General features: G+C 38.9%; 1 protein-coding gene across 1 annotated transcript; it reads left to right on the top strand.

Moving 5' to 3' along the window:
* Nucleotides 1-2,286: 2,286 nt before the first annotated feature.
* Nucleotides 2,287-23,144, top strand: LOC139712307 (major facilitator superfamily domain-containing protein 6-like). The gene is made up of 6 exons (XM_071624146.1): nucleotides 2,287-3,299; nucleotides 18,802-18,955; nucleotides 19,359-19,509; nucleotides 20,398-20,601; nucleotides 21,150-21,385; nucleotides 22,623-23,144. Exons 1-6 carry the CDS (start codon nucleotides 2,287-2,289, stop codon nucleotides 23,142-23,144), a joined length of 2,280 nt encoding a protein of 759 aa, XP_071480247.1.
* Nucleotides 23,145-24,456: the final 1,312 nt, after the last annotated feature.

Raw genomic sequence — 24,456 nt, 5'->3', positions numbered from 1 at the left:
ATTGAACGCATCTTATTTGGGGCTTCAACCCTCATACAGGAGAGTCTCTTTAAACTTGTCATTGGTATTCATACTTCTTGGATAGACCTGACTGACCATTCTTGATATTCAAGGCAAATTTTTGCTCAAATTCTTATTTTGTACAACAATCCAGGAGTATCGTTTATATCACAGACGGTTCACACACATTATATCAAGGCAATTGATTTGGCGATCTGCTCATGAATCTTAATTGACTTTGATTTTTTTAACAATTCACTCGACTGAGCTTGTTAGCAGGACTGCATCTCCGAGTTCTTTTAGTGGCTCTGCAAATAAGGTGAGCTTTATGTATAATATACTAATAGTTTTCTATTGTTATCATCATCATGACTATTTTCTTTGTTGAAAACTTTAAAGACATGAAAGATTCGATTTTTTTTTCGATGTTAGAGCTGTAGAACACACAGTGAACCAGGACGAAGGTCAAACAAGAGCTAAAAAATCGAAATGTTCCCTGACAATTATAGGCCATGTTGAATTATTCATACTCCCGTTGTATCATGGTTGTTGTTTTTATTATGATTCTAACAAGTGGCCTTATTCACTTCATGACATTAATTCGCTAAGTCGAAATGAAAGTGCAAAATGTTTCGCACTCTTTAATGGAGAAATCCAATCCAAATATAAGTTATAGTCTGATTTTAAAAAGCGTAAAATCTCACGAGTTGAACGGTAAAAATTTGACTGAAATGAAAAAAATGAGATGAGAAAAAGGAAGTTATGACATTTTAATAGTTTTGCGAAACAGATCTTGTGCAGTGAATATGAATATGCAAATGAATGAACTAACCATGTCATACCCTTACAAGTTTCCGTTGATCGTGTACAAAAAAAAAATGAAAATTCAGTGTTTCTGTTATTGAAGTCAGATGATGTTATTCCTGGTTGAATAACTTTAGAATAGTTATCAGACAGATATACGATGATTTGAGCCTCGGGCATAATTGCGTCTGAATGAATAACTGGAAATTTCAAAATTTTATGTACAGACTACATGGACTACATGGAAAGTTGTAAGGGACTAACATGCTCACTTTGCCATTTGCATATTCATATTGACTGTTCAAGAACTCTTTCCCAAAAATATAGCGAAACTTGAAAATGTCATAACTTCCTTGTTTTCATCCGATTTCTATCAAAATTATACCATTGAATTTGTAATGTTTTACTCTTTCTTATCAGACGAACTTATATTTGGACTGGATTTCCCCTTGAAAAATGAGATTGTCTCCTAGGATATGACTTGTACACATTATTTTAAATTTGTACCCACGGTAATCTCATGGACTGACCCTCCTGTGCCTGTTGCATTGCATTCAGATGACAGATGTTTTATCATCCATAAGCATCGGGCATGCTTTTGGAGGACCAGTCCTGAGTATACTCAGGCAAGTGTCTACTATTTATGGGAAATACGAGTAAAAGCAAAATCAGCCTGTCCTCAACAAGTTAACCACTTTTTAACAGAATTAGTAATAATGATGCAAGTATAGCGAAAGACAGAAAAGCCATCCAGGAGATTCAACAGTAAAATAGTTGGATCCTGAGTCGGATTTGAAGAGCGAAAGCGATGCAAGATAAACCGATCAGTGTCGAATTGCCCCGAAATACTATGTGTGAGATATAAGTAGGAGAAGCGAGGTGGGGAGAGACACGAGCGCGGCCTGTAGCCTGTGTAGGAGAGACCCAATGAGGGCGTGCTATCGATCCTTTCTTAGTACACGGCCGAATGACGTCATGTTGTAGGGAGAAATGACGGCAGATAAACTCATGCCTCGAAATTCAACACCTTTTCCATGTGTGTTTGTGATTGGTTGTGCGTGGGGAAACAACCAGCCAATTGCAGCACTCGGGTTTGTTCACTTTTGCGAGGTAGCGGTGGGGGAGAGTCGTTCATTCAAATCACAGATCGGTCTTTTCCCCCTTTTTGTAGTGATTATCAGCTCCTCTCTCCTCACTGGAATCACAGTCCACAGTACGTTAGCTGCTCAGGTTGGATACCGTCAAGCGCTTTTGCAAATACTTTTATTTGTTGCAGTATATTCGGGCCTGAAGTGAAGCGAGGAGAAGCTTCAAATAGCTAGTTTGGTAGCCAAAAAGCTCGGAAAACGTCGATATCTACTGGAGCGAAACGCATCGATGCTACTCAACTAGACAGAGCAAGAGAAGAAATTTCTATCCACTGGACGGCCTAACCAGATAACTTTGAGGAAATTCTCTAAACCTTATTGTCTGAACTTTGCCATGGAGAAATCAAAATCTGATAAACAAACGTCATGTCGTGTAGGAATAAACCGAGCAATGCTCCCTTACAAGATGTTTTACTTTTTCTCAGACGGAGCCTCATCATGCATTGCACCTTATCGCTCTCTGTATCTCAAACAGCTTGGTCTAGGCCCTAGTCGAATTGGTATCGTGGCTGCTATGAAACCATTTGCTACTTTTGTATCCAATGCCATGGTCGGCTTCCTCGTCGATCGTTTTGGGTGGAGGAAAGGTTTCATGCTGACCAGTCTCGTTGTCTGGATCGTCAGCCTCCTCGCTCTCGGCTTCATTCCCCCCGCAGCGGAGGTCGCCGACCCGGTAGCTAGGAGCCAACTCAGACTAATCCTGGATCGCATCAATAGCAGTGAGTTCGTTGAGGAGGAAATGTTGAGCCGCCAAGTTCGATCAGCTGGGAGTGGAAATCATCACAACCATGCACAGCATCATCATCGCGATTTTCACCATCTCATGAACGAAAGAATTTGGAAGCTCCGATGCCTCCTTTTCCAATGTCCTTCAAACTCATCCCGTTACGATGATATGTTTGTAGATAAACAGATTACAAGTTCAGGAATTCCCGTGCACAACTTTGTTACACAATCTTCATCAAGTAGAACATTGGGAGATGCTACTACTCCTACGGCCAGGTCAACGGTAATGTCCACAGATCTACTGAGCCAAAAATCTGATCCTGCCAACCTTGATAGCAAAAATGTCAGCGGGACTGTCAGAAACGAGAATGACGTTTTTCTACTGGGTTCTGACACGATCGCCGAACTTTCGGCTGATCGTAGCTGGTTGTACGACCAGGCCGAACTTCTCCGTCTCTTTATCATCATCATCCTGATCACCAACGCCATCTACATCTCTCTGGGCTCCTTCATGCGGCTGGCTGATACAGCAACGCTAAATGCACTCGCAAAGGATCCAGCTAGCGACATGTCCGATTACGGCTGGCATCGTTCCTTCGGAGGACTCGGCTGGGCGATATGGTAAGTCATCTACCACGTGTCTTCGTCATTTGATTCAAGAACCAAACGTGTAACGATTATACTCCTTTTTTTTTTCGTTTTGACGTCTTTTCAATCAGATTTCTTGAAGGAAGTCTTTTGAAGGTTGCCAGCGTAGTTTTGAAAAGGAGTACAGATTAAAAATCTTTATTGTAGTCTTGTCTAAAAGAATATTTTCATTCCTGTGGAGAGAACAAATAGTTGAAGATATTTCATGAAGGTTTCAGGAATGTGAGATGATAGTTCATGCGACCTTTCATCTAGAACGCACAGGAACCCTGACACCACCGTTTCTAAGCGGATTATGTATCCAGGCCTGTGTGTTATCTACGATGCAGAAGAAATCATTGTCTAATTTTGGATCTTGGCGTTTTAGGGGAAATTCACTCCAAACATAATGCAAATTCTTAACATAAGTCTATCTTTTAGTTTATTTGGTCCTCTAGCTCTGGCAACAATTTTTGGTGTACCACTCAATGCCTGTCATTTCGACAAATCTTACACCAACGTTTTGATGAGCCATTAATCTATACTCATCCGATTTCAAGTCGTTATTACGCAGGGTTTTTTTTTTTTCGAACTCAGTTATAGCGTGTTTCTACAGAGCGACAAAGGGTGTTGGGGCTCTATATTTATTTATTCTATTCAAATCATCATAAGGATATCTGTTGAGAGAATCTGGGGAGCTGCCATCGTTACGTCATCGAATACGTTCATATAGATCATAAACTGTGACTACACAACTCGATGACCTTTATTCAGATTATAATGATACTCATGCTCTTCGGTTGTTTGATTACTCTATCTACAAAGCCAACATGAAGAATAACGAACTTCACATATGCAGGGAAGAGGAAAGAGCTCTTCCACCTCCTCGGTGCAAGGTTCAAGGTTCAAAGTTCAAAGTTTAACGGTTCGCATTGACTCTTATGCTTTATCTGTACGGCCACGTGGACAAAGGGGAACTCCCATTCCCTTTTCTCTCCCCTTCCCTCCCTATTTATCTACCTATCTATTCGTCTTTCTTTCTCTTTTTGCTCTCTTACTCTTCTATTTGTAGAAAAAAATTCAACAAACAATAGCAAACAAACAAATAATAACAAAAAAGTCTATTGATAACCATGTCCCTCTTGGCTTAAGTCTGTTCATCTAATACCCAGCCTGTGTTGTACTTCCTGTGATGTCTTTGGATATAACTAAGTCCCCGACGTCTGCGAGTTATTTATAAAAAAAAGAACTACAGCATATTGATATGGAACGTAAAGTCATGTCATGTATTCAGCACGTTTTATCGGTGATAAAGACAATATAAAGCAAGATATATAGGCCTATGAGGTGAGGCTGCCTGCACGTCGTAAATATGATGTATCTACCTGTCTACACACAATCTACAGCGTACTTTATGTCCTTGGGATGAAGTCTACTATAACCTGAAAATCGTGATTTCGATGGAAAGAGACGGCAGCTGCCGAAATATTGACCAAAACAACACTTTTCGTCTTTTTTTTTATGAACAAGCCATTGCGAACATTCATAGGTCAGTGGGTGAGTTCTCATCTTCCTGGTTCTCATCTCGCCGTGATGGCGATCGTGTGATCACTGCTGGGAAATAATATGAAGCCTTGGAATTATTTTATTTCTTTTTGTGTATTATGCATTCATGCATGCATACATTCTGTATATTTGATTTTACTCTTCCAATCTGGTTCAATCAGATTGATAATTGGAAAGTATTGCCTTTTAAATGAGCAATGCAGATCAAACTGAGCTGCCGCTACTACCGCATACTCGAGCGTTATTTTATCATTGTGAATCATCAATGCACTGAGTGAAACATCACATTACACCTCGGCAAACTTAACATTAGTGAGATGGCAAATAAGTGATAGCGAAACCTTGCCTATACTGTGGAATGGAGGAATTGCCCATATAGGTAATGTTACGTTTCAAATCGAGAACTATTACAAATCAGCTTGCCTACCTTTGACATTGTTTGACAAAGTGAAGTAGAAGTGTGAATGAACGCCACGCACGATAAAACTCCTGGAATGACGGACTGTGGTAGCGGTAACAACCGTATTACGTAATTAATCTCTGTGATACAATATTATACTATTTGGCATGGGATCAGTGAGTGCCTCCTTAAACGGATATGGATGACGTAGCTCCGATGACAAATTAGCAGCGTGTAAACCATTCACGTGTCTAGAATATGAACCATACCTTTGCCTAACTGCTTATAGCTTTAAAAATCACAATATGTGTCTAAATCAATAATAAGAGCCTCCATCATTGTTCATAGCTTAACTTTTTTTTTTAATTCAGCAAGACATTCATCTCAAGATTAACGATACAGTGAGTGCTAGCCACAGCACAGGGTTTCAACCAGCATTTTTTTGGCATCTCAAAATGTGTGTTATGAGAATGATATCCCCCGTGGTTATAGGACCATACATCGAAAAAAAGGAGAAGAATAAACCAGTCATATCGACAAGATCAGACTCTCTGCCACCACTTTCGGATGGATAGAACATTGCTTCATTACAAAAAAGAAGCTTATATAGCATAAAAAGCGAAGAGACCTCCTGAAGCTGTCAATAGGAAGCACACCCAAGATCTGCTACAATGATTATCATCTGTAAAAGTGTTATATATCAGGAGATCAGTATCAAATCCCTTCTAGAATGACATGTTGTACGATATCAAATTGCAGTACACTGAGCGCTTGGCATTCTACTTTTCAGATTATTCAGTAATTTCGAGGCAAACTAACTCCACTGTAGACATGAATGCATATTAAATACAATAACTTGGTTTTAAGATAGGACATCAAGATGCATGACCCGGGTGGCTTCTAGAAAACAATACATGAAATCGTCTAATAAGACCTATCTTGAGAGGAATCGCAAATTGATCGTCTCTTCATTTCTTAACGTTCTAAAATAAAGACTGTGAATCTGAATTGCTGGGTTTTTGTGACGTTATTACAGTAGTATTGACATTTCGTAAAATCTCAAAATGCAGTAACTCTCTCAAAATTACTTCATTGTTTTAAAATGGAGTTGTAACGCCCTGTTATAAGTGGTTTGGCCCTGTTGGATACCCACAGAGAAATGTTCATCAAACAACGCTACGTGGTCTTGTGAACATTATGGAGGCAATATTTTCGGGTAAAAAAATGATATAAAAGAGAGAGAGAGAGAGATAAATAGATAGATAGATAGATATATAGTGGATAGATAGATAGATAGATAAAACGATCAAATGTGTTTGGTACGTGAATACGCTGACCTATTTTCAAAAAAAAAAGGAGCTGACTGCGTTTTGGTGGCACGTGAGCTGGTCTTCACATGAGGCACCATGTAATAAGATGGCATTTATAGAGACTGCCCACCAAAAGAAAGAATAGGGTCCATTCTGGGGTGAGTGCAGTCATGAATAATGCGGCTTTGACAACCTGGCAGAAAAAGAAAAAAAAAACGTTATTTTCAGAGGTTTAACCTCCAGGACAGTCGCTAAAAGTCTACATCCGGTATAGTGACCGATATTGCTCAAAACGCGTCTCCGACACGCTTTGATTATATCTTGTTATAAACCTTGTCACCATCAAATCTTAGTTGCCTTCATAATACTATATAGCACACAGTAAATTTGTTTTTTTTTCTTTACATTTCATTTTTTTTTTCAGTTGACCAACCTTGATCAAGCTGTAAAAATGAAATGTATGAATCACATTTCCCCTATTCTATACCCTGCATTCAAATAATCGTTAAATCCAGTAAATAACTGCGCTTACTGACATCTTTAACAAAGCGTATTGTGGACATTACTTTTCAGATATCCAAGAAGTTCATTATTTTGTTTTCTGTCAGTGTTGTCCTCGATGAAATGCCTGAGGATTATTCATTTTGATTTTTTTTTATATTTTAGATACCAGGAAGAAACAGTAATAGGTCACCGAAGATCACTCATAACGGATTATATGAGCATATGAAGAACTAATCAACTGAACACAAGTTCGTGTTGGTTTTATTTGTTTATTTCTTCTTTTGTTTTCGTTTCGTGTGTTGGTGGGTTTTTTGTCTTCTTGTATTTATTATGTTGTCTACACATGTTGTCGTTTTTCTACACTGTCACTGACCCTTGTGCAAGGCCCTTCGTTGTTTGTGTATTACCACCATGATAGCTCCAGGTCCCTTTTCACGATGCAAGATCACTCTTAACTGTTCCGACCCAAGGACTCGAGACTAAAGGTAAAACCCTGAGCCAGGATTTCTTCGCTAATTTTCTCTCTCCTTTTCTGTTGCCTAATCAGTCTAGCACGTGATCCGCGCCTCACGTGCGCCCTACGGTCACTGGAGTGGTGCGTGAGCCGCCTTTCGGACCGGTCTCGGTACCTGCTCCTAGTGATACAGCAGGCTTCAACCTGCAGAATCTTCTTACTAATAGCATCATTGAGTTTGGTATTTGACTAAAATTGATCTCTGCATTAGTTTCTTTATTCTCCTCGTTTCAATGTTCTCTCCGTTAGTTAACGGATATAGATATTAAAGTCTAACAATGAGAGTGATGAGGAGGAGCTGTTTAGCCAACAGGCTATAACCAGGGAGAAGGTGACTCACCTCCTTGCTATAACCTTTGGCTTCACGTGAGACCAGGATCCTTGCGATCTTATCGACTAAAATTTCTTACTGACATTGTTCAGATTATGCTATCAATCCTACACCACATCACACACGAGGACAGCGAAGAGCTACCAGCTTCTATTCCGTCTGTAGTTATCAAAATTGGTGAGGTATATAGGGCTTACACACAAAATGTAGGTCAGTTGAAGGATGAATAGCTGGCCAATAGGAATACCTGACATAACTGTGATCGTTAATAAAGACGCATTCAGTAAATGCTTGATATCGTTAGCAATCCAATGAATTTTCTTCAATTTGCCTCCCCCTACTTATGAGATCGCAACTACTGATCTGTAATTTAACAAACAGGTCGGATAAAAGGAAGCAATAGACTCGAACATGTCATCTACTGCTTTCCGGGCGGGCACACCTCAACCTTCGCCCCTCTGCTTGATATTTACTTGTTTTCAAATTCCACATTTTACGAAAACCTTCTACATGTCATTCTCTTTCCCATTCTATTCCAGAACATGATTTGAAAACAATTTTAACATTTGTTTTTAAAAGATTACTAGACATGCTAGAGGCAGAAACATTGCGGAGACTTTCCTAATCAAGATTATTTCTCGCGTTACATACGATAGAAAAAGTGACGTCATATCCGTTTAGGGAAGGGAGAGGAGATGGCCATCGACCCCAATCGATGCCATCGATGAGACTAATTACCGGGGGATGGTGTGGGTGTGGTAGTCTTTAGTGGTCGTGGTAATAGGTCACAATATGCTCTTTGTTCATCGTCGTGAATAGCTCACTAACACTATTATAACTGATAACAGCGCATGTACAAAATATGTCAGTTACACCAGTCAGTAACTAGCTCTTTAACATTTTTTTTTTCTCTGTCGCCAACGGTAAGATTTGCAATTTGGCAGTTTCACTGGTTATTCTGACCAGTTACATGAGATTTAACTTCATGACAAACATGCCCTAAAAAGGGGCATTTTTTTAAAGTTTCTTTTTGAGACAAGTCTAAACTTTCTTTCGAATATATCTACATGTATATTATTTTCTTCTTCGCGTTTGACAAAGAAAAAACATTGTCTGTAAATATAACATCAGACTTGATCACAAAAAAAAATAACTTCCAATTATTTCTTTAATTCTGAGCTATATGCTGCTACTGTTCTGACACAGAAAATCATCTTCGAGTGGGATGTATGAATAGAGCGGTACGCCAAAGAAGGACCTTGTAAGGGGAGGAATGTGACACCATTGTTGGCCTTTGCGGTGACGCCATGTAACAGGGATGACAGTAATTGAGAGGGGTGGAATAAGAGTGACGTTAAGCTTCGGCTAGTGTGAAGAATTCCATGGAAAAAGAGTAGTCAATGACCACTAACGTAAGGCACATTTGGAAGAGAAAAAAACACAGCGTAACGAGGAGCCATTTGAGTAAGATCAAGGAGTTATCACGTGATGATTCCTTGGTATTCAGATTTACCGCAGAGTGCGGGGTCTTTATTCGTGCAAGGCCAACGCGCTCGACGATTGACCCTTGGCGTGGACGTAGGCCAGCACTTGGACGCATTGGCTATGTCAACTGCGATACATCAGTAGACATAATCATACATCATCACTAATATCAATGATGATGTAGAGAATGATATCAATGATGATGTCTGTGATGATATCAATGATGATGTCTATGATGATGTCAATGGTGATGTCAATGGTGATGTCGATGATGATGTCAATGATGAAATCTGTGATTGCATAGAGGTGATGATGTCAATGATGTCTATGATGATGTCAATGATGATGTCACTAATGATGTAAATGATGAATTTAGTGATTACACAGAGGTAATGATGTCAATGATGTCTATGATGATGTCTATGATGATATCAATGATGATGTCAATAATGATGTCAATGATGAAATCTGTGATTGCATAGAGGTGATGATGTCAATGATGTCTATGATGATATCAATGATGATGTCAATAATGTAAATAATGAATTTAGTGATTACATAGACTGGTGATGATGTCAATGATGTCTATGATGATGTCTATGATGATGTCAATAATGATGTCAATGATAAAATCAGTGATTGCATAGAGGTGATGATGTCATTGATACCTATGATGATGTCAATGATGATGTCTGTGATGAATTCAGTGATTACATAAAGGTGATGATGTCAATGATGATAGGAATAAAGATGCCAATATTGATGTCAAAGATGATGGCAATGACGACAACAATGAAGATGTCAACGTTGACATCAATGACAGTGTTAATAATGATACCAATCATGATGTCAATGAAGATGTCAATGAAAATGTCGATGATGTCGATGACAGCGATGCAGATGTCAATGATGATAGCAACGATGATTTAAATGATGATGTCAATGATGGCTATGATAACCACGCAATCTGTCGATTTGTTACCAACATATGATTAAAGGTAACATTATTCATCCTAATTTCTGAAAGTGGTGAGACAGATTTTGTTTTGTTTCGTTCATTAGGCTATCAAGATGAAAATTATTGACTTGTCTTTTTATTCTCATTATATCTTTGCCCTGTATAGTGTGACATCACAAATTCATGTTTTCATATCCAGCGATGAAGGAGCATTGATTAAGCCAAAAATATAACATTTTCATAAGTTTTTAACTAATTGTCCGTGATACCAAGTGTGCGGTGCATTCATTTCAAACTCGTAGGACCGGTCTTCGGGCAGTAATGTTCTGTCCCCTCATTCCAATTCTCACCATAGTTGTCTTTACAATGTGCATGTGTATAATATGCATGGACACTGGTCTATGTGTATAAATGTATACAATATCGCTGATATATATAGGTAATTCTACTTTTTGTGTTTGGAGAGGGGGAGGAAACCAAGATAAATGATGTCAGTAATGTTGACATGTAAGGCATATTTCAATCGTCACTGTCATGAGCTATAATATAAGTTGTCGCGTACTATGTGTTACAGGTACATAAACCCGGTGCAGGGATTTAATGAGATCATCTGTTGTCAATCACAATCAAGCACTAAGGTTTCAGGTGTACGCTTTTGCATTCCTCCGATTTCATGTATTGTACTTGACTGGTTGCTTATACCAAGGAGGTACTAGTGTTCACTCGTACCTACCTGCTTGTACTTCGAATTGGATCGTTTAATCCCTCTGGCGTCGCTTAATCAATGACAGACATCATACAAAATTGTGTGTTCTTGACTTCGTTAGGTAACCCGTTGACCATGGCGCCACAATGTTCAACACAAAGCTATTTTCGATCTGGTCTGCATCGAATCGATCTAGATCACTGATTTGGCTTCGCTTATCAGTGTGGTACGTCCAGCTGGCCGACAAAAATGTCATAAATTTCCTTTTGCAAGAAGAGAATAAAAATATGCATCATCCAACCAACTAATGACTACCTATTACACATGACTGTCATATGCATGTAATATGAGTAATGTGGGGAATTGTGGGAGACTGAGAGACTGATAGACAAAGACAGACAGACAGACAGATAGATAGATAGATAGATAGATAGACAGATAGATAGCTAGATAGCTAGATAGGTAGATGGATGGATGGATGGATGGATAGATAGATAGATAGACAGATAGATAGATAGATAGATAGACAGACAGACAGATAGATAGATAGACAGATAGATGGTAAGAGAGAACGGAAGAGAGAAAGAAGGTTTCCATTTAACAAATTACAGTCCTTACGATGCAATTAGAATTTGATTGTAAGAAAAACTTATCCTGTCACTATCTTAGTGTGAAGCTGTAATCTGTATAAAGATGAAGCCCCGTCGTGAAAGGGAGGAAAAAGAAAAAAGGGCAATGTATAGGATAGGAGGAAGAATGGAAGAAAAGAATTCTTTGCCATTCATGCCGTAAGTGACCAAATCCTTCTACCGACGTGGTATGTGCCTTGACCCATTCAACCATAACGGCTTGGAACTTTTGAGTTTTAATGAAGATTTGGTTTGTTTTATCAGAGAGGTGAGTGTTCCGCTATGCGGACCAGATCGCAAGTACTGTATATCATTCTCACCAGTCCTGTGTAGGTCACATGCACTTAGACATAAGTTTGTTGGATTAATTGTTTCTTGAATACATAATACTTTAATAACACGACGATTTTGCATAAAAACCGACGTCATTGCTTCCAAACATTCAGCAATAACACGCGCTTCGCATCACGATTATTGTGTCTATTTCGTTCACCTGCTAACTGCGGATTAGCATTGGTAATATTTTGCTGTTTGCGAGTCGACATTGGAGTTATTCCCAATGTTTGTTAACCCTAGAAGGTTCGTATACCTCCGAGAATGAACATAGACTTCTTTTAGGTGACAAAATACGGTGTTGTAGATAAGGAATCATTGGTGGGATATTTCGCAATGACAATTGACTGAAAACATGCACACACACACACACACACGCACACACGCACACACACACGACACACACACAGTTATATTTGAACTGGAATATAATTGTAATGTGTAATAGTATTATTGATGAGGAATTTATATATAATTTCCCCTTCTCCGTATGCCCCCGTCACAGGGACCCTACACTTACCCTGAACAACGCACGATGTCAGGACTGCTGTGTGATGTTACAATAATCATTGTTTTGTTCGAAAATATTACATTTCACAGGGCGACGATAAGAAACCGTGTCCAATGACAAAATTGCTTTGTGGTATCACAATATTGTTTTATTAGAAATTGTTACATTTCACAGAGTGACGGTATGACGCAGTGCGCTTTGTGACATCATTTTGCAAATAGTATGCTACACTCTATTCGCAAATATGTCGTCATAGAAGTGACATCATTTTGCAGGTAGTCCACTTGATGGAAGGTCAAACACATCAACATTCTGACGTATTTGAAAAATACCTATAAGCACGTGAAGCTCTTTCAACCAATCACTAGAGAATAAATTTTTGATCCAAAATATAAAACAAATTATTATAAAAGGGCATTCAGAGGCAGAAATTAAAAAAAAAATCACACATGTGTGCATTGATCATCACCTTTGAAAGAATCCCGCATACATCCTCTGGTCATGATAATCAGCCCCTTCTCACACTCACATAACTACGGCATATAACTTAACCGCCCCCCCCCCCCCCTCTCGGTTTTTCCACGCATTATTCAACTTTTGAATCTTATTTCGTTTGTAGATTAACTACCCTTATGTAGGTATTAACAATCCGCATGTCATTTTCAAACTATCGAACCTTCGGAGTAGCGAACATCCAGAATAACGAACTTTATTTCATTTCGGATTCATGAAATACCCCCATAAACGTGATAAATGTTCGGATTAACAAACCCTATTTCATTTTCGAATTATCGAACATCTATAGGTATGTAGGACATTTTGTGTTTCGGAATAACGGACCTTCGAAATAACCCTGTTTCTTTTTCGGATGAACCGCCTTTTGAATAACGAACATCAGACCTAAAAATGAGATATCAAACATACTAGTGTAAATAAATGTTATTTCTGATCAATCCGTCTCTATTAAACAAGCCAGCCAGCACCCAGTTTGGTTCCTATCTCATACCTCACAATCCATTCCAAGACTGAAAAAATAGCCAGAAGATGAGTAAGCGTATAGAGCTGGAACCAAAGATACATTTAACTAACGTTTAATACGTCATTAATTTGACAAACTGGTTTTCTCGACTGTGCAGGACGGGAAATACATCCCTTCGACAGGACTCTCAACCAAGTCAACGAGTGGATCCAGGAATTCCATAATGGGGAGATGCCTTTGCAAACTTAAATGGGCACCCACTCCCCCCCCCCCCCATTTTTTTCTTTTTATTCCTTTTGTTTAAAAAATGATAAAGAGGGGGCGCGCGACCGGTGCGCCCAACTCTGGATCTGCAACTGCAAGTGAAGTGTTCTATGTACGTTTTCACTATTACTATACCCGTGTTGACCAAGAATCTCCTGAATAACGCAGCCATCTGGCCATTACGAGGGTAGTTTGGGGCCTTTGAAAAATTTAGGGAAAGGTAGCATACACACTAATAAGCACTTAAAACAAATCGTTCGAGAGGTGTTCTGAATCCCCTTTAATTTTCGATAAAACCCCACATCACACAAATTAGGTAAGACAAGAAAACTGATGTTAGTTGATAAGACTTGAGCGTTCAGTCTTCTGTATAGCGTAAAATGTTATGTGAATAAAAGACCATCATCATCTGTAAGTGATCACCTTTTGCAATAATGGACATTACTGACATGCTTGGTTTGAAACAGACTACCGGTAAGAAAAAGAGCATTATATCAAGATGACAGTGTAGCACCGCTGTAAAGCAAATGTATTCAGCAAACAATGGCTGACAAGAATAATTACTGTCAAGAATATCGACGAAAATTAACTTGTGAGGCTAGGTGCTACGATTTGATGACTTCAAAGATCCATTTATTAGGAGGGGATTGGTAATGCTCCCATTAAGCACTTAGCGTCATTAAAATAGGTGTTCTTTCCATGAGTGAAATCAACTCAACGAATCCGCACTGCAGAGACAGGCTTGCATTATATCAATTACGAGAGTGGGAGAAGACCTGCATCTCTCGTAGATTTCTAACGCTGACTCCCGAACCGGGGCCACATAGATGAAATCATGTAATTATAGTATTCACTCTGGTTCACTTTTCGACAAAAGATTAATGAATAGATAAATAAAACCGTACAAGCGTACATTATCTGAATCGAAAGTCTCTCTATGGCTTTAACTTGATTGCATTTGATTCTCTTATCTGATTACATTTTTTCTATTTATATCAAATTATTTACATGTGTGCTCCCACAATAATTATGATAATGGCTTTCTGCTACTTCTGCGGGCAGGTCCAACATGGTGGAAATCTGATATCTTTCTTTTCAAGAATGTTCCGTCCATATCAGGCGTTTTCACATCAGCCCGATGTTTCGAAATAGCGCACTATTTTCTGACCTGGTAAGTTAAAAAATATCTCGAGCTTGGATTTTTATCGGGCTGATGTGAAAACGCCTAATCGTTATGTAATTGTGAGGATACCACTTGTTACACTAATCTTGACGACTGATAATAACGTGCGTTAAATGATCCGACTGTAGCAATGATAACGATGCACACGCAAAAAAAAAAAAAAAAAAGGTGATTATCCTGACCGCTCGAACGTCTTACGAAGAAGAAGAACGTTTATATCACAAACCTTGGTCTTACTATACACAAACTAGCCTGGAATGTTACCATGACAATAAACGCACGAATTCTTTGAAAATAAACATGATTAATGACCAGCTGGTGACGATATACGAGTGGAATGACAGGGTCAACCCTGATATTACCTTTAGTTCATTTTATCATTTTATCCTTCAATATGCTAAAAGCTCTTATGCAATTTTCAGCTTCAATTACACAACATGTGCGTTCTGCACATTCAGAATTGTCTAAATGTGTTGTTAATTGCGTGTTTATGATATAAACATTCACAGCAGCCATTTCTAGCATACATAATACTTTTGTGAATTTTTAGGAATTAATTTATTTGATGGTGTCTCTGTAGTTTCATCCCGAATATCATGCATTCCTGAGTCTTGATAGGATCAATCGTAAGCTAATAGACCACGGATCCATCAGGGAAAGTTGGAAGAACTAATATTATTCTCTCTTTTTTTTTAAACAAGAGCCGGCAATATCTATAGTAACAGGCTCGAGTAAATCCTATCAAGACAACATTTGTTAGAAAGGCTGTAAATGAAGTAGGTCGAGTTGCTATAATTGCATCACCCCAAACATAAATTGATCACAAAAACAATTAACTGGATAATTGCTTATAGCAATCAACACGAGTTATGTCATTATCAATGACAATCTATAGCGTTGTTGAAGGCCATCACCCTCCCTTCCAACCAAAGCATCTCAACCTTAGAGTTCCCTCCTCTGTTTCCTATTTCTGCAGCTTCACGTAAAGCACGCTTCCTACCACACGGGTCAATGCCATGGGTTTTACCTCCTACATTCTGAGTGTAATCCCACGCTTCCGATGATAAACAGAATCCAAATCTCAGGGGTGGTGAGCTTTTAGATATCTCTTTAACAGAAGAATGAATCTTAGTCTTACTGGTATCACAAGTTGGTAAGAGCTCCATGTGAATATAACACCTGTCAAACCAAGGAGGTGTACTGAGCGGTCTCTCCTCCTTGGTCAAACCAGGGAAGTACATCTCTCCCTTTCCCATCAGTCTGTCAAACCCCACTGCCATGTTTTGTGCACATGTAATGTAGCTACATGGTTTGTCCCTCCAACATTTTCAAGGAGGTATAGATATCTCCTTGGTCCCTCTTAATATCCTTTTAGGGTACAAGCAAGTGATACTACTTTCAATTCCTACCTGTCTTATATACAATTGCGGCATGTTTTAGCCCAAACCGAAATTTATGAATATACGAGAAGTTTCCTATATTGAACGTGAAGATAGGATTTCTGTTTTTACTTGACATGATTATCATTTATTTGTTAGAGCATTTGCACGTATACTTAAACTGCCAGCGACCTATAAAGTCTGTTCACCGTCCAAAAATGTACACCCTTAATTGGTCCAACACCCTTTCCTGTAGAACTGAACGAAATGATGGAGAGGATGTTAGTTTAGAAAAGTGATGGGTGCCAAAATGGACCGGATAGCCTCATCATATAAGTGAGACGGTCAAGAGATCTCTATCGGAAATGACTTGGCATTGAAGTTGTTGTCATAGTGATGACTCTTCATGAAACTGCGTGACATCCTCATCTCTGCTTAAGATTATTTCTCTCCTTCTTAATTGGCCATTCTCCGTCCGAAAAGATAAGAAGACAAGATGTGACAGTTCGCCTTCTCGGACCCGAAAAGTCGAGAGGACGTAATAGGCACTGCCTCTTGCCATCTTTTTTTAAAAAAAAAAATACTGTGGAGCTGGTTTAGTAGCTCCATGTAAATACACTGCATAATAGGAAGCACTTTGGTGAGGAAATGAATTAGGAGAATTTTATTAAGTCATTAGTTGTGGAGCAATTTACACGGGCACCAGGGGAAAAGAGATACAATGTCGCATCGTTTTAGATACCTCTAAAGAATAATATGGAGAATCACAGAGAATAAGAATCTTCTCTAAATAGCACCAATTGCCAGACATACGACTATGAAGTGAAAGCGAAGTAGGGAAGTTTTTTTTTAATCTGTTTGAATGAAATAAACGCGAATTTAATTGAAGTAATCAGATTACTATCGTTTTTACACATCACCTGTCATTCAACAGAGTGCGATAGCTTTAGAAATAGACCGCAGACTTAAACTATAGGACAAGACTCGCCTTCACAAATGACTAACCAAGTGATTTTCTTAATCTGGAACTCTGCCCATTCCCCTTGATGACTTTGTAAAGCGTCTCGACTAGGCCTACAGCTATAGTACTCCTTGGTGACACTTACTATGGAGGTTGTAGCTCCATCATGTCCGTGGTGTCAGCCGGAATACTGGTAGCATGGAGCGTGAAAAAAGTGGCAGATATATCCGGTGAGTCAAGAAACGGCCTAAGACAAAGCAAACCCACCCACTGTCCACTTCCGGTCATCGTGATCGGCTGGTAGAAGATTCATGTCTGAGATGATGTAACGACATCCTAAAATCAGGCCACAACATTCTTTCTTTCATATCGCTGCCGGCCCACATCCAAGTATAGGAATGAGTCTTTACTGTCCTTACGCCCAGCCATCGCTGCGTCTGACCATATAAGAGCCCTGTGATAGCTCTGTGGCCTGGTCAGCCACTTGGTAGTGTTCAACAGGATTTCACTATCCAGTACGTCAGCAGGGCCTCGGCCTTTATCCTGTCCACACAGTGGATTTCCCATAGCAAACTATCCAATCAAGAACATGTTCATGCTTTCAAGTGAGCTCCATCTCCATTACAAGCAAGATCTATATACAGTGTAATTACGAAAAGTACGAGTCATTACTGCGCGTAGGGTGTGCCATTGTACATTGTATTTTCTCTTCGATTATGTACTTATTTTTGAAGGTAATAAGGAGAAAGAGAAAGCAATGAAAAATAGAGGATTAACTAGGGCAAAGAAAATGTAATATCAATACAGCGCTTGATACGAAAAAGATTTTTATCCACATCAAACATGATACTAAAGGTTGCAACCAGACGCCAATTATAATTATTAATCAGTCCAGAGTGTCCTCAAAGTGCAAAATTGTTCAGCGATGTGACCTGAGAAATGTTACATTCTGTTTGGTTTCTTTATTTGATGTGAGTATGCGTATGGGTATGTGTGTGTGTGTGTGTGTGTGTGTGTGTGTATGTGTGTGTGCGCGCGTGTGTGTGCGTGTGTGTTAGCAACTACACCGTTGGAAACGTTTTGAATTGTGAATTGTTTTCGAGCAACGATTAGTCCTGTACACTCCAGACTCAGATACAGAAGTCCTGAGTTTGATTGCCACGGTGACATTTGAACTAAAAAATGCTTATAAGCTTGTCTTCCCGTCTCGAATAAGGAAGAAATTAAAAACTAACATGAAATATGATGCCATGCTGAGGTATGCCGCACTTTTGGAACCCCAATTGTTGATTATAGTTGATCTTCCTTTGACTTCTCATGCAGAGGAAGGTGTAACCGTAAAGCTTCCCGCGGCGCCCAATTAACGGTAGTCGATAAATCATGTTTTGATTACATATTCAAATATTGATCTTCTAATCACTATGTAGGTGTATGTCCTAAATGAATGAGTGAAGAAATGTGTTATCCTTTGCTTTCATTGCAGTTCGCTAACGGTAGGCGTACTTCTGTCCGGATCGAGCACGACGGTGGTACGATGGGGCGTCTCGCTGGTGGTCACCAACTATCGTGTAGCTTTCCTCAGCTTTGCTGTCGTCGCTTCACTCGCCACGTTCTGCTCACTCTTTATGGATTACGAGGTAGGTTCATTCCTTCATTCACAGGCCAAGATTGTTGTTGTTTTCTACATTAGATCTCATTGCATTGAATTGTTAGCTTGCTTGTGATATTGTTTAACTTGCTATAATAACATGCATCATGTCCACATCTCGGTCAAAAACAATGACACGTTGCTGTATAGTCTTTGAAATCCATGAACTTCCGGTATGGAATTATTCTTCTTGGAAACAATAGGCCTAATGATGCTAATGACGCCTAATCACAAGACAAATATATATATATTTTTTTTTTTTTGCGCTAGCAGTATACTCATTGACAGTCAAGCTATATGTGAACATATATGATACAAACTTCACCTGAATTCACGCCTATTTTCATGCCATTGTCTACAAGCCAAGTCATCTTTCTCTTTTCATATTGCAGTATTCTAAATGTGACTGGGACACCCAGTGGTCAGAACTCCGGCGAATTGTGCTCAGTCCTCATTTCGGCTCCGTCTTCTTCATAGCCTTCTTTACAGGCGTTTGCAATGGTTGCATCTGGGGCTTCCTGCTCTGGCACTTTCAAAACCTAGGTAATTATTGATATTCAATGTTAGTGTATGTTGATAGCTAGTATTATTTGATAATTCTCGTTTGGGCCTGAAAGTTCAAGGTTAGCCCTGTGGCCTGACCTGAATAATGCAAACTGTATGTTGATTTTAAGAAATGAATGTTTTTGTTGTTGTTGTTTTCGTCTGAACTGTTAAACATATCATTATTTTTCCAGTTCCATTAGTGACATTATGCAAATGTTAACGTCGAACATTGATAGTAACTGTTTTATGAAAGTTAGTACTCCTTTTCATCACATGATTAGGACCCACAGTCATTATCTTTCTTATACTCACTGGCCATTAATTCTCGGATCACTTCATTCTATTCCCCCATCCCCATGCCCCCCTTTCTGTTATAAATGCATGTATGTATGTATGTATGTATGCATGTATGTATGTAAATATATATATATATATATATATATATATATATATATTGAATGAATTGAATGTCACCATATAATAAATATATATGTATATATATATATATATATATATATGTAAATGAATTGAATGTCACCATATAATAAATATATATAATTGTATATATATATATATGTAAATGAATTAAATGTCACTTTCACACTGCTAGACCGACTGATTTATGTCTCCTCGGGTCTAGTTACTTCTAATTAAATTTTGTAGTTGACATGATTGTGTCCAGACAGTCACAGAGCATCGTATGTCATCTCTACAAAAGGTTGAGTTTCCACATCCGCGATTTTTCCATGTATATCTTGCTAATCACTGATTTTTGTTGTTTAGACAATACTGCAAGTCGACCGTGCAGGAAAGATGTCTGGAACACCTAAAAATAAAATCTCTGCTCAGTAGCTCTCACGGTGTCATTGTCCTCTACTTTTGCAGGCGCAAGTCAGACTTTGATAGGCGTGTTGGAAGCCTTACAGAGTATTTCGGAATTAGCTCTCGGGTACTTTTGCCGTAGTTTCTTACGAAGCATTGGACATATAGCTGCACTAACTCTTGGGCTAGGAGTCTACGCTTTCCGCTTTGTATGCTACGCTGCAATCACCAACCCACTCTGGTTGATACCTGTAGAGATCATACATGGTAAGTGATTTTTCGTCCCGTTCTCCTGCTTGTATCATTCGATGTTCATCATCCTCTTGTTCATTTACTTCCCAGCCTTTCTTCCTGTATTTTCTTGGTTTTCCTGTCTTCAACATCTCTTCACTTTGTTTCGTCATCTTGTCGATCCATTCTTAACTTTCTTTCTTTCTTTTTTTTTAATTTTCACTACTACTCGTCCTCCTTCTCCTCCCGTTACTGATGCTGTTTTTCAGATCTCTCCTTTTTTCTTCTCTTCTGGTTCTCTTATCAGATGCTCGTCATTCTTTTGTAATCACTGTTCTCTCTCTATGCAATCATTTCCGTCTACAGTGAAGTTCTTTATTTTCTGCTTTCTCGTCCGCTGCTAGTGAAACAAAATATTTGATCACACTGATTTTAAAATGCTTGATATTTAATCACACTGGTTTTTTAATGCTTAATAAAGTGTTTAATCTAAATGTCTTACTCCAATGTTTCTTTCTATGATGTTATGTATTGGACTATTATTACAGAATCTTCTTTCTTTGTTCGACCTCTTCCTCCTGTAGGCGTCTCATTTCTCCTCACGTGGACCACCCTGGTATCTTACCTGGGAGCGTCCGTTCCTCCGGAGTGTATGACCACAGTGCAGGGAATCCTAGGGGCTCTCTACTTCGGGCTTGGTGTCGGGGTCGGGTCTTTGGCTAGCGGCCTGCTCATCGACCATTTCAATGCCGTCACCACCTTCTACGGTTTCGCCGTCGCCAGCTCCATCGTCATGCTCCTCTTCATGTTGTCCCAACAGGTATAATAAATGATGATGATGATTGAAATAAGTCTTATATAGTTTATTTCAGAAAAGTATTACGAGAATGTAACAATTCTCAATGAGCGGATGAATACCGCTATTTATACTTCGTCTAGAGATTTAGAGTTCTGGCTATACTTGGCTCTACGTATTGCAGATTGGTTTGTGTGTTTTATGTTCAAATGCCTGCATATGATTTTGATGTTGCTGGTCGCAAGTCCGTGTAGGTGAAAAAAAAAAAAACCAGCGTATTTGGGGGGGGGGGGGAAGCCCGTTTTGTGTATGAAGGAGATGTATTAAACTCTCATTACGTGAGTAAATAAAGCTCTTGCTTCTTTTGAATAACAAATTGTCACGAATCTTGTTCTGAAACATTTATCAACGAAAATGCCGGCATTGTAACTGGTTGGCTACATACCAAAGTACCTTGCCTACAACAAATTGTCTCAACAAGACCAATAATGATCAGAAACAAAGTCATGTTTTAATGTATATTTCTTTCTTTCTATTTCTCTTTCTCCTTATCTCATACGACTATGAGTCTAATAGTTTCTGCACTTAAATGCATGAAGAAAAAAATGGAGAGTAGGTTATTAGGAGACTCAGCAGACCGATGCACTATGCGTAGAGAGCTGATTCTTTCAAAGATTAACTACACCTTTCATCTCAGAATACAATCTCCGCGTTATCCTAATTTGTTGGCTAAAAGATATCTTGTAGCAAAAGGAAATATTCTATTAAAATCATTATCGTCATTGTTGTTAATGGTTATATATTTCTAACTTACAGTCGAAATATGCTAATTACAACTTGATTCAGTTCTTTCAACAAAAAAAACAAAAAAACACAACAATCTTCTTTTTCCGTTAGACGGTTAGATGGCCCATGCACGTGTTGATTACAGAGAAACGAATGACGCTCTCTTTACAACGTCTAATCTTTTGAAGAGACAGCTCTTTGTTGGATGCTTATTTTCAACAGAAATCATGACGTCGTTACTTTTCAGTTTATCTTTCAATTCAAGTCAGCGAGATAGAGTATCATGCATCTACCAGTCAGTAATTTGTGTCAATGTGTCAATCTCTTGTTCTCGATATCTCGCGAAACTATGACGAGGTTACGTATGAAAAATGACAGACCGTATGGTTTTTAATAATGTGATGCCCTGTCGATATCATTCTGCCACTGAGACAGTATTTTCTCTTATCTTTCTTCATCTCTTTTCCTCTGGTAGTTTTTCCCTCGCGTTTGCGACATCGTAGACGACGTCAGCATCGACGTGGAGGTCGGGAAGCCCCACGCTGACAGGCGCGATGACGTGGACAAAGATGAAGAGACGAGCACCACTACAACCTCCGATGAGCTCCTCTACTCCGAGAGCGACGACCAATCCTCTGTCTCCACCCCTCTGGCCCCGGTACCAGTGAAGCTGTATTCCCAACAGGTTCCTACTTACCGTACACTGCCTTCTGTAGGCTTGGTGTCCTCAGCCCGTTCCCCTCACGCAATGCGTCCTCTCAGCTGCTCCATTTTGGAAGGAGACTTTCAGCGGGGTCTAAGCGTGAGGGACGCCTCGGTAGCCGGGACCCAGTACGACGAACAAGTCGCTTCCCCGTTGTTACGAAAACCAAATCCGGCCACTGCGCTCTTGCTTCAAAATGGACGCTTATTATCACAAGACCCGTCTACCAACGACCTTCGTATAAATTATGGAATTATACCATATTCGCGGGCAAGAACTTACACGATGGACTAGTCATACCACCGTCTAGTCATCTGCTACACAGTATTGTGTCGTACCTATTTTAAGAAGAAGAAGAAGAAGAAGAATTTGCCGTTAATTTATTTTCTCTCGAATAAAAGTACTCGCGTCTTTGCACCAACAAACAATGATGAGAGCCTTCCCCTCAATGTTATGCCCAGAGTGGTGATGAAACTAGTATGTTGAGGGAGATGGTCTACACACCACCGGTAAATGTATGTGGCATGTGATATACTTGTACTGCTGAAAACACAGGAACTAACGGACTTCCGTTCAGTCAAAACACACAGCATTGTTGTTCATGACTCTTGCCTGTAAGCTGTAGACCTTGAGTTTAATTCCCTTCAGAGGAGAGTCATTTGGTCGATGAATTAATGTTTTCACTTAGTGTTAGTTCTTATTATCATTAGTTCCATGATCTGCATCTTTTAAGTCTGTAAGTTATCGTGGCGCAGCTAAAGAGTAAAAAAAAATGACAACAAAGTCTCTGCGCTTGCTAAACGGAACGAAAACATTTGAATAGTTCAATGATGATGATGACGATAATAATAATAATAATAATGATAATAATAATAATGGTAATAATGATAATAATGATAATAATAATAATAATGATAATAATAATGGTAATAATGATAGTAATAATAATAATAATAATAATAATAATAAAAATAATGATAATGATAATGATAATAATAATGAAGCATTAAATGCGTCGCTTCTGTCACACAGTAACACTCATGGCGCAAAAAACACGAGACCACTCTTTGACACTGCTTCATTTGGAAGAAGCCACACGAGTTATAGACAACGGAAGAGTTACTTGAAAACAATTTTGTGTTCTATAATTTAAAATTTTAATTCCTTTTAGGCTACATATCAAATCTTGATATCAAAATTTAATTGAATGAAATTTAGATAAAAGTTTCGACTTCGACCATTCAGTATTAAGCATTATCATAAAAATTGTAAGATTTTTACTGTTTACTAACTGTTGTCGTTTGAAGCAGTAGAATATTTGTATCGGTTTAGCGATATGGATACATGCATGCATAGGCCTACACATGCCGCCTTGGGCTGTGATGATAATGTGGTGTAAGACCCAGTTCAACGTCTGTCGGAAATAAAGACTTTTAAAGCACATGGTCAAGTCGAAACAACCTCTGATGACGTCAGTTAAAACTGTGCAGCAAAACCTAACTGACCTTGAATAACATGATAATTACAACATCATTCACATTATCAATATAAAATAGAATACCCTCCACGCAGGGAGGTGGAAGGTCCCTGCTCCAAGTTATGTGGA

The sequence above is a fragment of the Diadema antillarum genome, unplaced genomic scaffold (assembly GCF_040938485.1).
Source record: "Diadema antillarum isolate AM-2024a unplaced genomic scaffold, OU_Dant_1.0 seq00001790_RagTag, whole genome shotgun sequence".
In the NCBI taxonomy this organism is placed as follows: domain Eukaryota; kingdom Metazoa; phylum Echinodermata; class Echinoidea; order Diadematoida; family Diadematidae; genus Diadema; species Diadema antillarum.
This window is presented reverse-complemented; position numbering and strand designations above follow the sequence as displayed.